The following is a 15,588-nucleotide window of genomic DNA, read 5'->3' as shown; positions in this document are numbered from 1 at the left end:
GATGAAGATTTGCTATTGCTTATATTCTACATTTTAGACTGCTGTACTTTGTCATTGCTTAAAAGTGATCATATCCCAAAAGTTATTATTATAAGTGCATACAAATTTCACATTGCAAAAGCAAACAGTAGATTTGATTACTTTTTGAATTAGGTGAATTGCAATGTTCAACAAAATCCTTTTCACATTCTGAATGGTTACATTACTTCAATTACAGTTGATTATTAATATACCTCAGAAGAAGTCCCTTTATATCTGGCTGATCTTCACTGCTTTTGAAAATATCAAACTTATTTGCCAATGTTAGGGATACTTCTATCTTGCCGTAGTTGGCCAGTAACTGTTCAGCATTTGGATCAGTGGGTTGAACCATACTCTCTCCTAGACATGGTAGAAAAACATGAATACAGAATATGAAGGAAATATAATGTGTGCCAGATAGTAATATTAAAATACCCAAAACTCTTAACATACTATCCGTAATTAAAGTAGTATACTTTAATGTTGTGTATATGGCATAAAACTACTTTGGCAGAACTGAGATTATAATCTCCTACCAATAAGTGACTGCACAGTGGGGACCTCTCCCAAGTCATCTAAGAGCTCGTGAAGGGGGTCATCATTATCTGGAGCAATCAAGTCCTGGTGCTCTAATAATAGCTGAAAATAAGCAAAAAAGTTTGAAATTTTTGAACTAGGCACAACAAAATTTTCAAATAAGACTATGAACAATAATTACAAAAGATCCACAAATTAACACATTATAATTGAATACACATTTTTAGGTATATTGATTAGAAAAAATGCATCAAAGTTTAAACTTGCCGTGCTATTATATTTCATAGACACAGTTTCATTAATAACTAAAAGAATAAAAATAAAATTTTAGTAAAGTACAGAAATAGAATATATCCAAAATAAGACGTTCATACTAACCAAGCCACTGTAAAGTAAGTGGTATGTGCATTATTTTATTTTATTTTATTTTTTTTTAAATTATATTCTTAAACCCACTTAATTCAATTGATGGTTGTGGATATGCAAATGTCTTTCAAATATGACCATAAAAATACTGCGTGGAAGGCAGGATCCAGCTGAAATTGGAAAGGCAGTCTATTTCACACAGACATGCACACACATTCAACACAGAGATAATTGAGAAGCAGCAGTTGTCCTAAAGCCAATTTCTACATTGATGTAGGAGGAAACTGGTGTGTATGAAGGAAGTGTCCAAAAAGAAAACAACCAGTAATAGGATTAGAACACAGAACACAAGGTACATAAGACTGCAGCACTTAACAATGTGCTATGAAACGAAACTGATTACCACATTTAAAAATAATTAATGTAAAGTTTATTGCAAAAATGTTATTTAGTTTTATATTTTTGCCTGCTGGACACAAGCTAGGCCTCCATTGTTTTAAAGCATTAACTATGTGCTTATATCATGTTTGTTTTTAACTCAAAGGACATGTTAACAACGCATTTGAAATTCTATTCTACTCTACACACATTATGTTAGTTACATACCCGATGAGTGCTGATAAGTTCTTCAAGAGTTATGTAGATGACTGGTTTGTTGAGAGCCACCATTTCTGAATATTCGTTCACATTGAATCTTTCTTCAGGATCAGGAACTTCGCATGCTGCCTTAAAAAATTTCCTTTAAACAAATACAGTACATTTTCTGTTAAAAAAAATATGTTTACCAAATATCACAGGGTATACTGTTGACATAAACACTTTGTCAAAAAATGAAGAGAAACATTCTCAAAATGTGTTCTGTTATTAAGATACAGTACTAAAAACTGAGAAACACTGTTTAGTTAATTTTATTCAGTGAAATACTTTATAACATTCAATATGATAAAATTCTACCATACCAGAACAAAATCCTTAATGAGCCTTATGCATGTATACTACAGTAAACTGTCTAGCTTCAAATGAAATACACAGTCCAGAATACCCAAGTCTTGTACTGAATAAACAAGAACTGTTCTCATTACTAAGATGAACTCTCTAAAGCAGAGATCCTCTGTAGCTAGGTACTGGAAAGCCACAGCAGTTACAAGTTTTTGTTTACTTAGAATTGCTTAATTAGAAGAAAATGATTGCTGCTAAAGCCAATTACTACTCATGCAAAATTTTTGTGTTCTATTTTAGTTAACTTGCCTTTGAAGATTCCATCCATTTTTAATTCCTTTTAATAACCTATCAATTAACAATGAGATTTGAATGACAAATGGGCCAACCATCTCACAATATTTGGTCTCATTTATACCACTCTGTTTTCATCATGAAGTATCTGTCTGAATATTTGGAAAGAAGTAGAATGTAAAATGCAAATAACTGAGATTTACTACTCTTCAGAGCCACAAGTCACTTCGATGATACCCTTGAAAAGCAAGTGTCTATAATCAAAAAAATTACCTAGTGTGGCAAAATGAAAGCCATATAATTAAACAAGTTCTTTTACCAGCCATGGTTGAGTTCTTCTTAGGAAATTAGGTAAGAAAACAAAAGTCTGCGGCCACTGTGTCACTCCAAGACCAAACCTGAGGAACCTTGGAGGGTGTTCAACACAGCATGCTCAGGGCGTAAGCGTCACTTAAATTGACAAGGTGGGATTATCTGAGCTGATTTTGGTTCAACCAAATATGTCTTAAGCATCATATTTATATTGGTACAGATCAGACTAAAGTAGTGTTATGGATCGAGATATCATGAAATTAACATTTGATGAAAAACAAAACCTCAGAGAAAGGTTCAGTGTTTTAATTTTTTAAGGATTTCTCATTTTGCTGCAATCTTATCTACACTATCGTTTAAATGAACCTGATGTTCGCTGCAAAGTTGTAAAAGACTAAAAGCTAAACTGTTCATTTAAAAGCAACAAGAATTAATAAAATAATACCATAATTAAATTACACTGTTCGTTCCCATTGCTTTTTTATGTTAGTGACAGACTATAGGATATAGTAATCAAAAATAGGTTAAAAAAAGGTATCTTCCATAATGTTTAAATGATCAGTTATAAACTACCAATTCTAAGATAGTAAAAACTGTTCATTTAAAACCAACAAGAATTAATAAAATAATACCATAATTAAATTACACTGTTCGTTACCACTGCTTTATGTTAGTGACAGACTATAGGATATAGTAATCAAAAATAGGTTAAAAAAAAGGTATCTTCCATAATGTTTAAATGATCAGTTATAAACTACCAATTCTAAGATAGTAAACCACAAACCCTAAATAGAACAAAAAAAAAAGTTCATAGTAATGTAATACAGTGGTGATCAAAATTAGAATACAATTTATGAATACATTTTTCTGAAATATTGCTAATCGTCACTGCTCAAAATTTGCAAGAATATTAGCTGTGGGTATATTACTGTCCTACTAGCATGTTTTACAAATAATCAAGGCACTTCAACAAAAACCTTCATTTTACAGAAAACACAGTGACTACAAAACCTTTAAATGCAAGTGGCAAGTGAATTTTGCAAAATGCATTCATGCAAAGCTGTAACACTAACACTAAATAAGGTTATTCAAGCTTTACAAATGGCATTGGCACAACAGACAGCACTCCTGTGCAAATAACGACACTGTCAAGCTCATTATCGGCTGACTGTGTAAACTATAAAATTTTCATAGCATCAATGCACAGGTTAGTCCATTTAAATGACATTGACTTGTAAGGCCAGCTGTATTGTGTATTCAGACATTCCAGTAAGTTTATACTAATTCAGTAGGAGTGAAAACGGAGCAACACAACAGTGACAGATACTGCAGCTTTCTATTTGACTGCTAAATGTGCAATATATGTTTGAATATACCGTAAATGTACTGTATATTCTAACAATTATGTTTTTGTATATAATTTCCAATTGCTGCCAAATGTGCTTAATATTGCAACTGAATAATTACTTGTTTTGAAGTTTTTCAAGTATGAAGTTCACAAACTAATACATTTATATTTTTTTAATGTGAATAATGTTTTAAATATTTAATTTAATACATAACCATAATGTACTTAGACATTGGTCTGCTATACATTGCCACAAAACTTCTTTTGCATTCTCAATAGTACATTAAAGATGCATTTTTTTTTTTTTTTTAATTTTTGTAGATCAACTACTGTTTTATCAATCAACAGCTGAAAGGACTGCTTCTGCCTTTGTGATATGTTCTTCTAATTTATTTATCTTTAATTAAAGAAAATTCAACACTTTTCAAAGGTGTCCCATAATACACCACCCATCACATCAGTTTCATGTTTAAAGTCACAGGTACTCAGTTTGCACTCTTCTCTGAGCCTTTTTAAACCATGACTGATGTTGTCAATGATTGGCTGTCAGAGCTACTTAACTGTAACAAGTAGGTAAATAATTGTGGATTGCCTATCATATCTTAATCAGAAATTAATACCTGAAACGCAGATGAGTCTGCGAGATATAATCATTGAGAGCCTGTAGATGGGCACTATCCCCCTCGAATAGCTTATTAGCAGCAGCATGCTGTAGCACCCGTGCAATGGATCCAAGTGTACGTCTGTGATCCGGATGTAAAACAGCACCAGCAGAGTAATCCACAATGTCAAAACCATCTGGTGCTACCACAGCTGGATTCATATACCGGTAATAAAGCAAATTTCCCACAATCTGTAGAAGAAGAGGGGAGGGAATAAAAAAATACATCCCTGAAATGTTATACTTTGTAGAATACATATATATATACATACACACATACACATATATATATACACACATATATATATATATCACATACACACACACACACATACATATATATTTTATATATATATATATATATATATATATATATATATATATATATATATATAAACACATACATTTATATCTACATATATATACAGTGGTGTGAAAAACTATTTGCCCCCTTACTGATTTCTTATTCTAATGTTTCTGATTACTGCCACACCTGTTTCAATCAAGAAATCACTTAAATAGGAGCTGCCTGACACAGAGAAGTAGACCAAAAGCACCTCAAAAGCTAGACATCATGCCAAGATCCAAAGAAATTCAGGAACAAATGAGAACAGAAGTAATTGAGATCTATCAGTCTGGTAAAGGTTATAAAGCCATTTCTAAAGCTTTGGGACTCCAGCGAACCACAGTGAGAGCCATTATCCACAAATGGCAAAAACATGGAACAGTGGTGAACCTTCCCAGGAGTGGCGGCCGACCAAAATTACCCCAAGGCGCAGAGACGACTCATCCGAGAGGTCACAAAAGACCCCAGGACAACGTCTAAAGAACTGCAGGCCTCACTTGCCTCAATTAAGGTCAGTGTTCACGACTCCACCATAAGAAAGAGACGGGCAAAAGCGGCCTGCATGGCAGATTTCAAGACGCATAAACCACTGTTAAGCAAAAAGAACATTAGGGCTCGTATCAATTTTGCTAAGAAACATCAATGATTGCCAAGACTTTTGGGAAAATACCTTGTGGACTGATGAGACAAAAGTTGAACTTTTGGAAGGCAAATGTCCCGTTACATCTGGCGTAAAAGGAACACAGCATTTCAGAAAAAGAACATCATACCAACAGTAAAATATGGTGGTGGTAGTGTGATGGTCTGGGGTTGTTTTGCTGCTTCAGGACCTGGAAGGCTTGCTGTGATAGATGGAACCATGAATTCTACTGTCTACCAAAAAATCCTGAAGGAGAATGTCCGGCCATCTGTTCGTCAACTCAAGCTGAAGCGATCTTGGTGCTGCAACAGGACAATGACCCAAAACACACCAGCAAATCCACCTCTGAATGGCTGAAGAAAAACAAAATGAAGACTTTGGAGTGGCCTAGTCAAAGTCCTGACCTGAATCCAATTGAGATGCTATGGCATGACCTTAAAAAGGCGGTTCATGCTAGAAAACCCTCAAATAAAGCTGAATTACAACAATTCTGCAAAGATGAGTGGGCCAAAATTCCTCCAGAGCTGTAAAGACTCATTGCAAGTTATCACAAGCGCTTGATTGCAGTTATTGCTGCTAAGGGTGGCCCAACCAGTTATTAGGTTCAGGGGGCAATTACTTTTTCACACAGGGCCATGTAGGTTTGGATTGTTTTTTCTCCCTAAATAATAAAAACTATCATTTAAAAACTGCATTTTGTGTTTACTTGTGTTATATTTGACTAATGGTTAAATGTGTTTGATGATCAGAAACATTTTGTGTGACAAGCATGCAAAAGAATAAGAAATCAGGAAGGGGGCAAATAGTTTTTCACACCAGTGAAAGAGTATATATGTATGTATGTGTACACATATATACACACATATATATGTGTATGTATGTGTGTATATATATATGTATTATATACAATATACATATACATTATATACAATATACATATATATTATATACATATATATGTATATTATATATATATAATATATATATGTATATTATATATAATATATATGTATATAATATATAATATATATATGTATCTATACTAATAAAAGGCAAAGCCCTCACTCACTCACTCATCACTAATTCTCCAACTTCCCGTGTGGGTGGAAGGCTGAAATTTGGCAGGTTCATTCCTTACAGCTTCCTTACAAAAGTTGGGCAGGTTTTATATCGAAATTCTACGCGTAATGGTCATAACTGGAAGCAGTTTTCTCCATTTACTGTAATGGAGATGAGCTTCAACGCCGTGGGGCGGAGTTTCGTGTGACATCATCACGCCCCCACGTAATCACGCAGTACATAGAAAACCAGGAAGACCTCAAAAAGCGCTGAAGAAAACATGCATTATATAATTGAGAAGGCAGCGAAACAATAAGAAGCGGCGAGTGACATATACAACCATATTCATGAGTTCTGCTACTTCGGAAACAAAGCACGATGTAAACCTACACTTTAAATTAAGTTCATAGACAGGCTGCGCTGGCGTTTGTAATTTAGTGCCTGCCCATATAAGGCCGTCCGTCAGCGGCAATCCAATAGCAAACTGCCACGGGTAAATATTCACGGGTGAAGGACTGTGCTTATGGAGAGGAAGATGAGATGGTCAGGGTGGTGTTTGACACAAACTCAGCGAAACTGCGAGAGAAAGTTTTAAGTGCCAGGACTAAGGTAACATTAAATACAGCCATGGACATAGCGAGATGGCACCAGCACAGCTGGGAACCTTCGATGCATGTACACCGAGTGCTCCGTGAACTGGCGCGTGCACAGATAAAAGCAACAGTTCCAAAGCGCTGAACAAAACCGAATTACACAATTGAAAAGGCAGCAAAAAATATGAAGCGTCTGATACATATAAGCATATTCATAAATCCAACTACTGCGGAAACAAAGCACACGTTGGAAAAAGTCAATGTCCGCTAAAGGAAGACAGTGTAAAAAACCCGTGCATGCAGTGTGTCAGGTCTCAGATAAAGAAGAAGACGAGCTGTTTATTGATGCAGTAAGAAACGAATCGATGAATGAAACCTGTCATCTTTACAGCGATTGACAAACACGGAATGTAACTTGAACACAACACATCCTACAAATACGAACCTGATTGAAAGAAATAATGATAATCAAATCCTTGATGACAGCAACACTCAGTAACACTCACAAAACAAATACTGTATATTGACAGTCATGTTACGTTATTTTTAAAATGTTCCCTTTTCTTTTTCTAGCTTTTTAACACACTACTTCTCCGCTGCGATACGCGGGTATATATATATATGTATATATATATATCCCGATCTACATACTCGAATAATGGATACTTTATTAGCCATCAATGATTGTTTTGGTAAAGCCATACTCAGTGTATTCATTAGATGAGCGGTAAAAAGTAAGAGCGAGGGAGGATGACTTATTGAGGCATGCAGGCTGTAGTCTTGCGTCAACTCTATCTGAATTGCGCGATCACATTTGAAAAATATATCTTTTCAAGTTCTATTTAGTCCATATGTGTCAAACTCAAGGGCAGCGGGCCACATCCGGCCAGCGTGTAATTATATCCGCCCGAGATCATTTTATATACTGTATTATTGTTATTAAAGCCCGGGTATATGAAGCGCTGGTAACACAATAAACTACAGATCCCATAATGCAGCGCTTCAGCTGCCTTGCCGAACACTTACCGCGTTAATCAAGTCTACCTTATGATGCTGCAAGTTATTGCGAAGCTAGCTCACACGATGCTGAAGAGAAAAGTTGATTCTGAAAATAGAGCCTTTAAAACCGATGGGAGGCTGAGTATATGTTTACTGAACCCGTGTGTCTCATTTGTGGAGCTAATGTGGCTGTAATTACAGAATTTAATCTAAGGCGGCACTATGAGACAAAACATCAGGGTAACCTGAATGCAATGCAGAAGATACAGAAAGCAGCATAATTAAATAAGAATCTGACACTTCAGCGGACGTTTTAACCCGTGCACAATCACAAAGTGATTTCAAGTGAAGCTGCTTTTATGGGAGACACAAATGCACCTTGCCCCACTTTCCCTGTTGCCAAGTAATGTTAAACCAAGTCGTCACTACGGTGTTCCCAAATCGCACTTTGCTGATAAACTGGCGCTGCTGCACTGAGTTTGCACGGCGCTTTGGTGACTTTGAAGAACAAAAAGTCCGTCTACATGCGGCTCGAACCTTGTGCATGTTTGGTAGCACATATCTGTGTGAGAAGCTCTTCTCAGTGATAAAGACTAACAAAACAGCACACAGGAGTCGCCTCACTGATGAGCACCTGCAATCCATCCTGAGAATCTCCACAACACAGAACCTCACACCAAACAGAAACGAACTGTTGGCCAAAAAAAGATGCCAGGCGTCCAGCTCTAAAATGACATATGAGCAAAGACAACTGAATGATTTGATTTGTTATTGCTGAAAGGAACACATTTTATTTATATTTCCAGGTTTTGTTATGCAGCATGTTCATATTTGAATTTGTATAATTTTGACAGGATATATTTTTATGGAGAGCAAAATCTTTTGGGATATTTAAAATCTAAGTTTATTTTTTATATAAAATTACATAAGAGTAAAGAAATTTGAATGTTTGTTCTTTTAACGTTTACTTTATTTCTAACTTGTATAATTTAGATAGGATATATTTTTATGGAGAGCAAAATATTATAAGTTGTTTAAGGTTTGAGTTGATTTATTCAGAATAATATTCCTGTCTGTTTTACCATTCCTACCAAAGATATTTCTGTCGACTAAATAAAAATTCCTTCTATTTAAAATTTAAATAGAACTTGAACAAATACGATAGTTCATAATATCCACGCAGACTTGCACGTAAGAGCGGGAGTCATCCGTTTTAACAAGCAGCGTATTGCACTGATACGAAATAGCTGTGTGTGTATATATGTATGTATATGTATATATATGTGTGTGTGTATGTATGTATATATATATATATATGTATGTATATATGTGTATATGTATAGATATGTACATATATATATGTTTATGTGTGTAAATATATATATATATATATATATGACAACACTCATCACTCACAACAGTGACAAAACAATTACATTGACAATCATGTTACGTTATTTTCAAAATGTTTCCTTTTCTTTTTCATTGCTTCTTTAACACACTACTTCTCCGCTGCGAAGCGCGGGTATTTTGCTAGTATAATATATAATATATATAATATACAGCTGAAACTCTACAGTGCAAAGAAGAAGCCATTTCTAAGTAAGATCCACAAGCTCAGGCGTTTTCACTGGGCCAGGGATCATTTAAAATGGAGTGTGGCAAAATAGAAGACTGTTCTGTGGTCAGACGAGTCAGATTCGAAGTTCTTTTTGGAAATCTGGGACGCCATGTCATCCGGATCAAAGAGGACAAGGACAACCCAAGTTGTTATCAACGCTCAGTTCATAAGCCTGCATCTCTGATGGTATGGGGTTGCATGAGTGCGTGTGGCATGGGCAGCTTGCATGTCTGGAAAGGCACCATCAATGAAGAAAAATATATTCAGGTTCTAGAACAACATATGCTCCCATCCAGACGTCATCTCTTTCAGGGAAGACCCTGCATTTTTCAACAAGATAATGCCAGACCACATTCTGCATCAATCACAACATCATGGGTGCGCAGGAGAAGGATCCGGGTACTGAAATGGCCAGTCTGTAGTCCAGATCTTTCACCTATAGAAAACATTTGGCGCATCATAAGGAGGAAGGTGCGACAAAGAAGGCCCAAGACGATTGAACAGTTAGAGGCCTGTATTAGACAAGAATGGGAGAGCTTTCCTATTTCTAAACTTGAGAAACTGGTCTCCTCGGTCCCTAGATGTCTGTTGAGTGTTATAAGAAGAAGGGGAGATGCCACGCAATGGTGAAAATGGCCTTGTCCCAACTTTTTTGGGATTTGTTGACACCATGAAATTCTGAATCAACATATTTTTCCCTTAAAATGATACATTTTCTCAGTTTAAACTTTTGTTCCGCGATTTATGTTCTGTTCTGAATAAAATATTAGAAGTTGGCACCTCCACATCATTGCATTCAGTTTTTATTCACGATTTGTATAATGTCCCAACTTTTTTGGAATCCGGTTTTTATAAATATATTACATAACATGCATACATATATATACATACATATATACACTCACCTAAAGGATTACTAGGAACACCATACTAATACGGTGTTTGACCCCCTTTCACCTTCAGAACTGCCTTAATTCTACGTGGCATTGATTCAACCAGGTGCTGAAAGCATTCTTTAGAAATGTTGGCCCATATTGATAGGATAGCATCTTGCAGTTGATGGAGATTTGTGGGATGCACATCCAGGACACGAAGCTCCCGTTCCACTACATCCCAAAGATGCTCTATTGGGTTGAGTTCTGGTGACCTTAGGGGGTGGGGGGCATTTTAGTACAGTGAACTCATTGTCATGTTCAAGAAACCAATTTGAAATGATTCGAGCTTTGTGACATGGTGCATTATCCTGCTGGAAGTAGCCATCAGAGGATGGGTACATGGTGGTCATGAAGGGATGGATATGGTCAGAAACAATGCTCAGGTAGCCCGTGGCATTTAAACGATGCCCAATTGGCACTAAGGGGCCTAAAGTGTGCCAAGAAAACATCCCCCCACACCATTACACCACCACCAGCCTGCACAGTGGTAACAAGGCATGATAGATCCATGTTCTCATTCTGTTTATGCCAAATTCTGACTATACCATTTGAATGTCTCAACAGAAATCGAGGCTAATCAGACCAGGCAACATTTTTCCAGTCTTCAATTGTCCAATTTTGGTGAGCTTGTGCAAATTGTAGCCTCTTTTTCCTATTTGTAGTGGAGATGAGTGGTACCCGGTGGGGTCTTCTGCTGTTGTAGCCCATCCGCCTCAAGGTTGTGCGTGTTGTGGCTTCACAAATGCTTTGCTGCATTCCTCGGTTGTAACGAGTGGTTATTTCAGTCAAAGTTGCTCTTCTATCAGCTTGAATCAGTCGGCCCATTCTCCTCTGACCTCTAGCATCAACAAGGCATTTTCGCCCACAGGACTGCCGCATACTGGATGTTTTTCCCTTTTCACACCATTCTTTGTAAACCCTAGAAATGGTTGTGTGTGAAAATCCCAGTAACTGAGCAGATTGTGAAATACTCAGACCGGCCCGTCTGGCACCAACAACCATGCCACTCTCAAAATCGCTTAAATCACCTTTCTTTCCCATTCTGACATTCAGTTTGGAGTTCAGGAGATTGTCTTGACCAGGACCACACCCCTAAATGCATTGAAGCAACTGCCATGTGATTGGTTGATTAGATAATTGCATTAATGAGAAATTGAACAGGTGTTCCTAATAATCCTTTAGGTGAGTGTATCTCTCTCTCTCTCTCCCCATATATATATATATATATATATACACACACATATATACTGCTGAGGGCTTTGCCTTTTATTAGTATAGATGTGTATGTAGCAGTATTTCAAAAAATTTCAGTTACTTACATATTACCTTAACATGGGCCAATTATATCATGTATCAAGGATTTATTTGACACATGTCCTTGCTGTTTGATCAGCTAAAAAATTGTACAGCAGTTACATTCACAGAGGAGTATTGGACCCTTCTGAACTACCTTAGCTAAACATGCAATTGACACTTTGCAACTCATTGTGATTAAAAACTGAAATGGAGTGACAGCCCAAATATACATAAATTTTTACACACACACACACACACACACACACACACACACACACACACGTACATACACACTTTCATATATACATATAGAGACACAAACTGTAAATCCTAATACTTACTGTATGTATTTATACATAAACATGACTATACTACACCAAACACTAATGCCTTGTAGATAAAGTTCATGCAATTCTTTTCCTGACAATTACCCCTGCACATTGAACTTAATTGTAGCAATTGTTGCCTTTTAGATCAATTAATCTGAAACTGGTGTTTAAGATGTCTGAGAATGAAGGATTTTTTCATTATATCATTACACACAGCAAGGGTATCCAGCATATCAAAATAAATTAAACAGAAGTTAAGTTTTCCTGTGGAAACGGACAGTAATTTTACAGCAGAAGAGAGTCATTTTTGAAGTGTAAAAAATATTATTATGTTGCACTACTGAGGATGTGGACAAAGACAGGAGAGATATGTATAACTTGAAGAGCCAGGCATAGCCAAAACAAAGAATTAGATATCATAATCAAATTGCTTTCACTTTCAGTATTTATTATGGGTAAAGAGCCATCAGCTTACCAGAAGAAAACAGACAAACCAGCTAAATATGGATCAACAAAACAAATGCATACATACAGCTTATTCTCAAACCCACTTAATCAAAATCAAGGTCACACAGGGCTGGGGGCTACAATTCTGGACAAGGCACCAGTTCATCATTGGGTATCTGCACACATAATCTGAATTAAAACAATACATATCAATTTGCCTTACAATTTAAAATAGACTTCTTTGGATGATAAATTGTGATTTGACACAAAATTACCATGTTTCCCAAACTGCATGAATTTCTACACAAGATGGGCAGTAAAATGAAATTGGGAGAATGTGTTTAGTAAAGCTGTACAAGACTGCATCTCATACTAACCTTATATATATCCGCAATGGAAGTATCTGGAAATTTCGCACAGAGAGAATTTTTCAGCACCTTGGAAGTGAAGCGCATTCCGTACCTGGAAAGGTATTTTAGAAACTTAATAAAGGCAATTTTAAGGATGGCATTCTAACTGCTGTGGTCTAGTGGCTTTAAGAAAAATCTGAAGTTTTAATTTAAAAAAGAAAATATGGAAATTTTAATTCAATAAACAAGTCATTTATTCTAGTACAAATGTACAAAACATTCTTGCTCTTCTTTTTTAGTACCTTAAAATATAGAATTTTTATACAAATATTTAATGCACTTCAAGAAGAATTGGGAAACAAATATATTACTGATAAATAAAAAATACTTCAAATATTTCAAAACTGTTTCAGGTTAGATGATATTAGTCTATATCAGCTAAGATTTTGGAGAGAAAATTACTTTTATACTTTGGATTTAACATTTTACATGTCTGTACTAGATAACTGTACTAATTCCATTGCCACACAAAACCAATTCTGTGGAACAGCAGGCAAGTCAAAAAGAAACAGTATTCTATATATATTATAGTATTAGGGTACTGTACAGCAGATTATGTATGTTTTAATAATTAATAATCTTTTTTTCAATATATAAACATAGAAAAACAAAGCACTTGGAAGTAAAACTAAAACTCTTTATAAATTGGTAGCCCTTCCTCTTCCAACATGCCATTATTCCTTCTTATTCTGAAGTAATGATAAATGCTATATCTTAACTGGTTTCATTTCAAATGTAGTTGTACTAAACCATATGTACCGAGTGAGAGTCTTTCTTGCATGTTCAACCAGAATGCAACACCCCACCCTGATATAGTGCTAAATTTAGGAACTCAAAGCATAATTGAAGAAGTGGTCAGTAACACTGTGACAATCATAATTACCATAATATTTTTAATACAGAGCATTAGGCAGGACACACCATGTATTTGAAATATTTTTTACTACTATCCAAAAAGAAAAAGAAACTATAAGACATCAAAAAAAAAAAAAAAAAAAAATGTCAGAACATTGGAAACGAAAGAGAAGCGGCCTAGAGTTGTTTTCTGTGGTGTGAAAGTTATTTAAAAAAATACATTTTGCTCCAAAAAATATGTTTTGGTTGCTGCAAGGAAGCTGTACATGAATTTTCAATGCTTTTCTTTTTCCTTATAGAAGGGATTTTTGCTTTTTTTCACCCAAACACTGGCAAAAGCAGCTGGATGTTTGGGGGTATGTTTGGTAAAGTTACTGGTTATGTGTACATGCTCTTGCTATATGTGTGACGAATAGTTATAAGTAACAGAAACCGTGATTCAAGTGGAGGGAAAAAGGGCAGTGGCTGACTTCAAAGTAGTAAAGAGAAAGGCTCCTCGGCACATAGGGAGGCAGCTAGAGTGAAGGTGCCGATTTGGCACAAATCGACTGTAGGAGCAGACAAGAAACTAAGAAATTAACTAGCAGCGGAAATTCAGTAAGTAAGATTTTCAAGATTAAACAGTTATTAGTGGATAGGAAAGTACAGCAGTTAAGAGCACTACAGCATAAGGGTTCCATATTAAAAACAAATTAAAGTGGTGATATTGGAGAGCTTTTAAGCAAATAAATGGTGTGTAGAGTTATGAGAGAAAAGAAAGAAAATAAAGTTAAACCTAATAGAAAAACAAACAGCAGTCAAGGGGGAGAATATTACAGGAGATTATCGTATCAGTTCTTTAATATTTTTTTTTGGCTTAATTTTAGCCATTTAAGTTAAATCATTTAAATTTAATACAAAAAGGTTGTGCAGTTTTAGTAACCCAAAGTTAAATTTTAATAATGAGGCCAGTGCAATGCAAGTTCTGTTAGATGTTGGTCTTTTTTGAGGATGGCCTTTAGGAGTCAGTGTTCTATGACGGCTGCATCTGCAGAAGATGCCAGGTGATCCAGAGTTTGAACTGGAGTTGGGTATGGCTGACCTATGTTGTAGTTGAGAATTAGAAGACCTGGCCCAAGTGTCTTTTAGAGAGATGGATTGCACCCCTAAGGTGGCGTGGGAGGAGATTCCAGACCAGACAGAGATAAAGGGTACTCACTGGGGCATCAACCGCAGAATTGGAAGTGTTAAACAATTTTCAGATCCTTACAGAGCTGGACAGCGTCTCTGAAGATTCTGAAGTAGTAGGCAGGGATGAGGAGCCCCAATGGGCCATCTTAAACCAGCTCCCAGAAAGAGAGAGGTAATGACAGTTGAGGACTCAATCATTAGGGGGATTGAAGCACAGATGTGTTCCAGAAACAGTGAGCACAGGAGGAACACCTCTCTGGAAGGGTGGATAGGCTCTTGGCCAGACCATGGGTGGATCCAGTTGTCATTGTTCACGTTGGAAGAAGTGAATACATAAGGGTAATTTGTCACTTCTGCCATCCAAAATTAAAGAGATAGATGCCAGTCTGAGGAGCAGAACTGACAAGGTA

The 15,588-nt window shown here is 36.1% G+C and overlaps 1 protein-coding gene across 1 annotated transcript in view; it reads right to left on the bottom strand.

Annotated features, from left to right (window-relative positions):
- The window catches only part of iqgap3 (IQ motif containing GTPase activating protein 3), a 109,953-nt gene that overhangs the window by 12,445 nt on the left and 81,920 nt on the right, over positions 1-15,588 (bottom strand). Inside the window, exons 28-32 of the mRNA XM_039752797.1 lie at positions 13,121-13,205; positions 4,438-4,670; positions 1,531-1,663; positions 558-660; positions 234-381 (exon numbers count right to left, since the gene is read on the bottom strand). Of these exons, the coding sequence (XP_039608731.1) occupies positions 234-381; positions 558-660; positions 1,531-1,663; positions 4,438-4,670; positions 13,121-13,205 (702 nt within the window). The remainder of the gene's footprint in view (positions 1-233; positions 382-557; positions 661-1,530; positions 1,664-4,437; positions 4,671-13,120; positions 13,206-15,588) is intronic.

The sequence above is a fragment of the Polypterus senegalus genome, chromosome 1 (assembly GCF_016835505.1).
Source record: "Polypterus senegalus isolate Bchr_013 chromosome 1, ASM1683550v1, whole genome shotgun sequence".
NCBI lineage: Eukaryota > Metazoa > Chordata > Cladistia > Polypteriformes > Polypteridae > Polypterus > Polypterus senegalus.
This window is presented reverse-complemented; position numbering and strand designations above follow the sequence as displayed.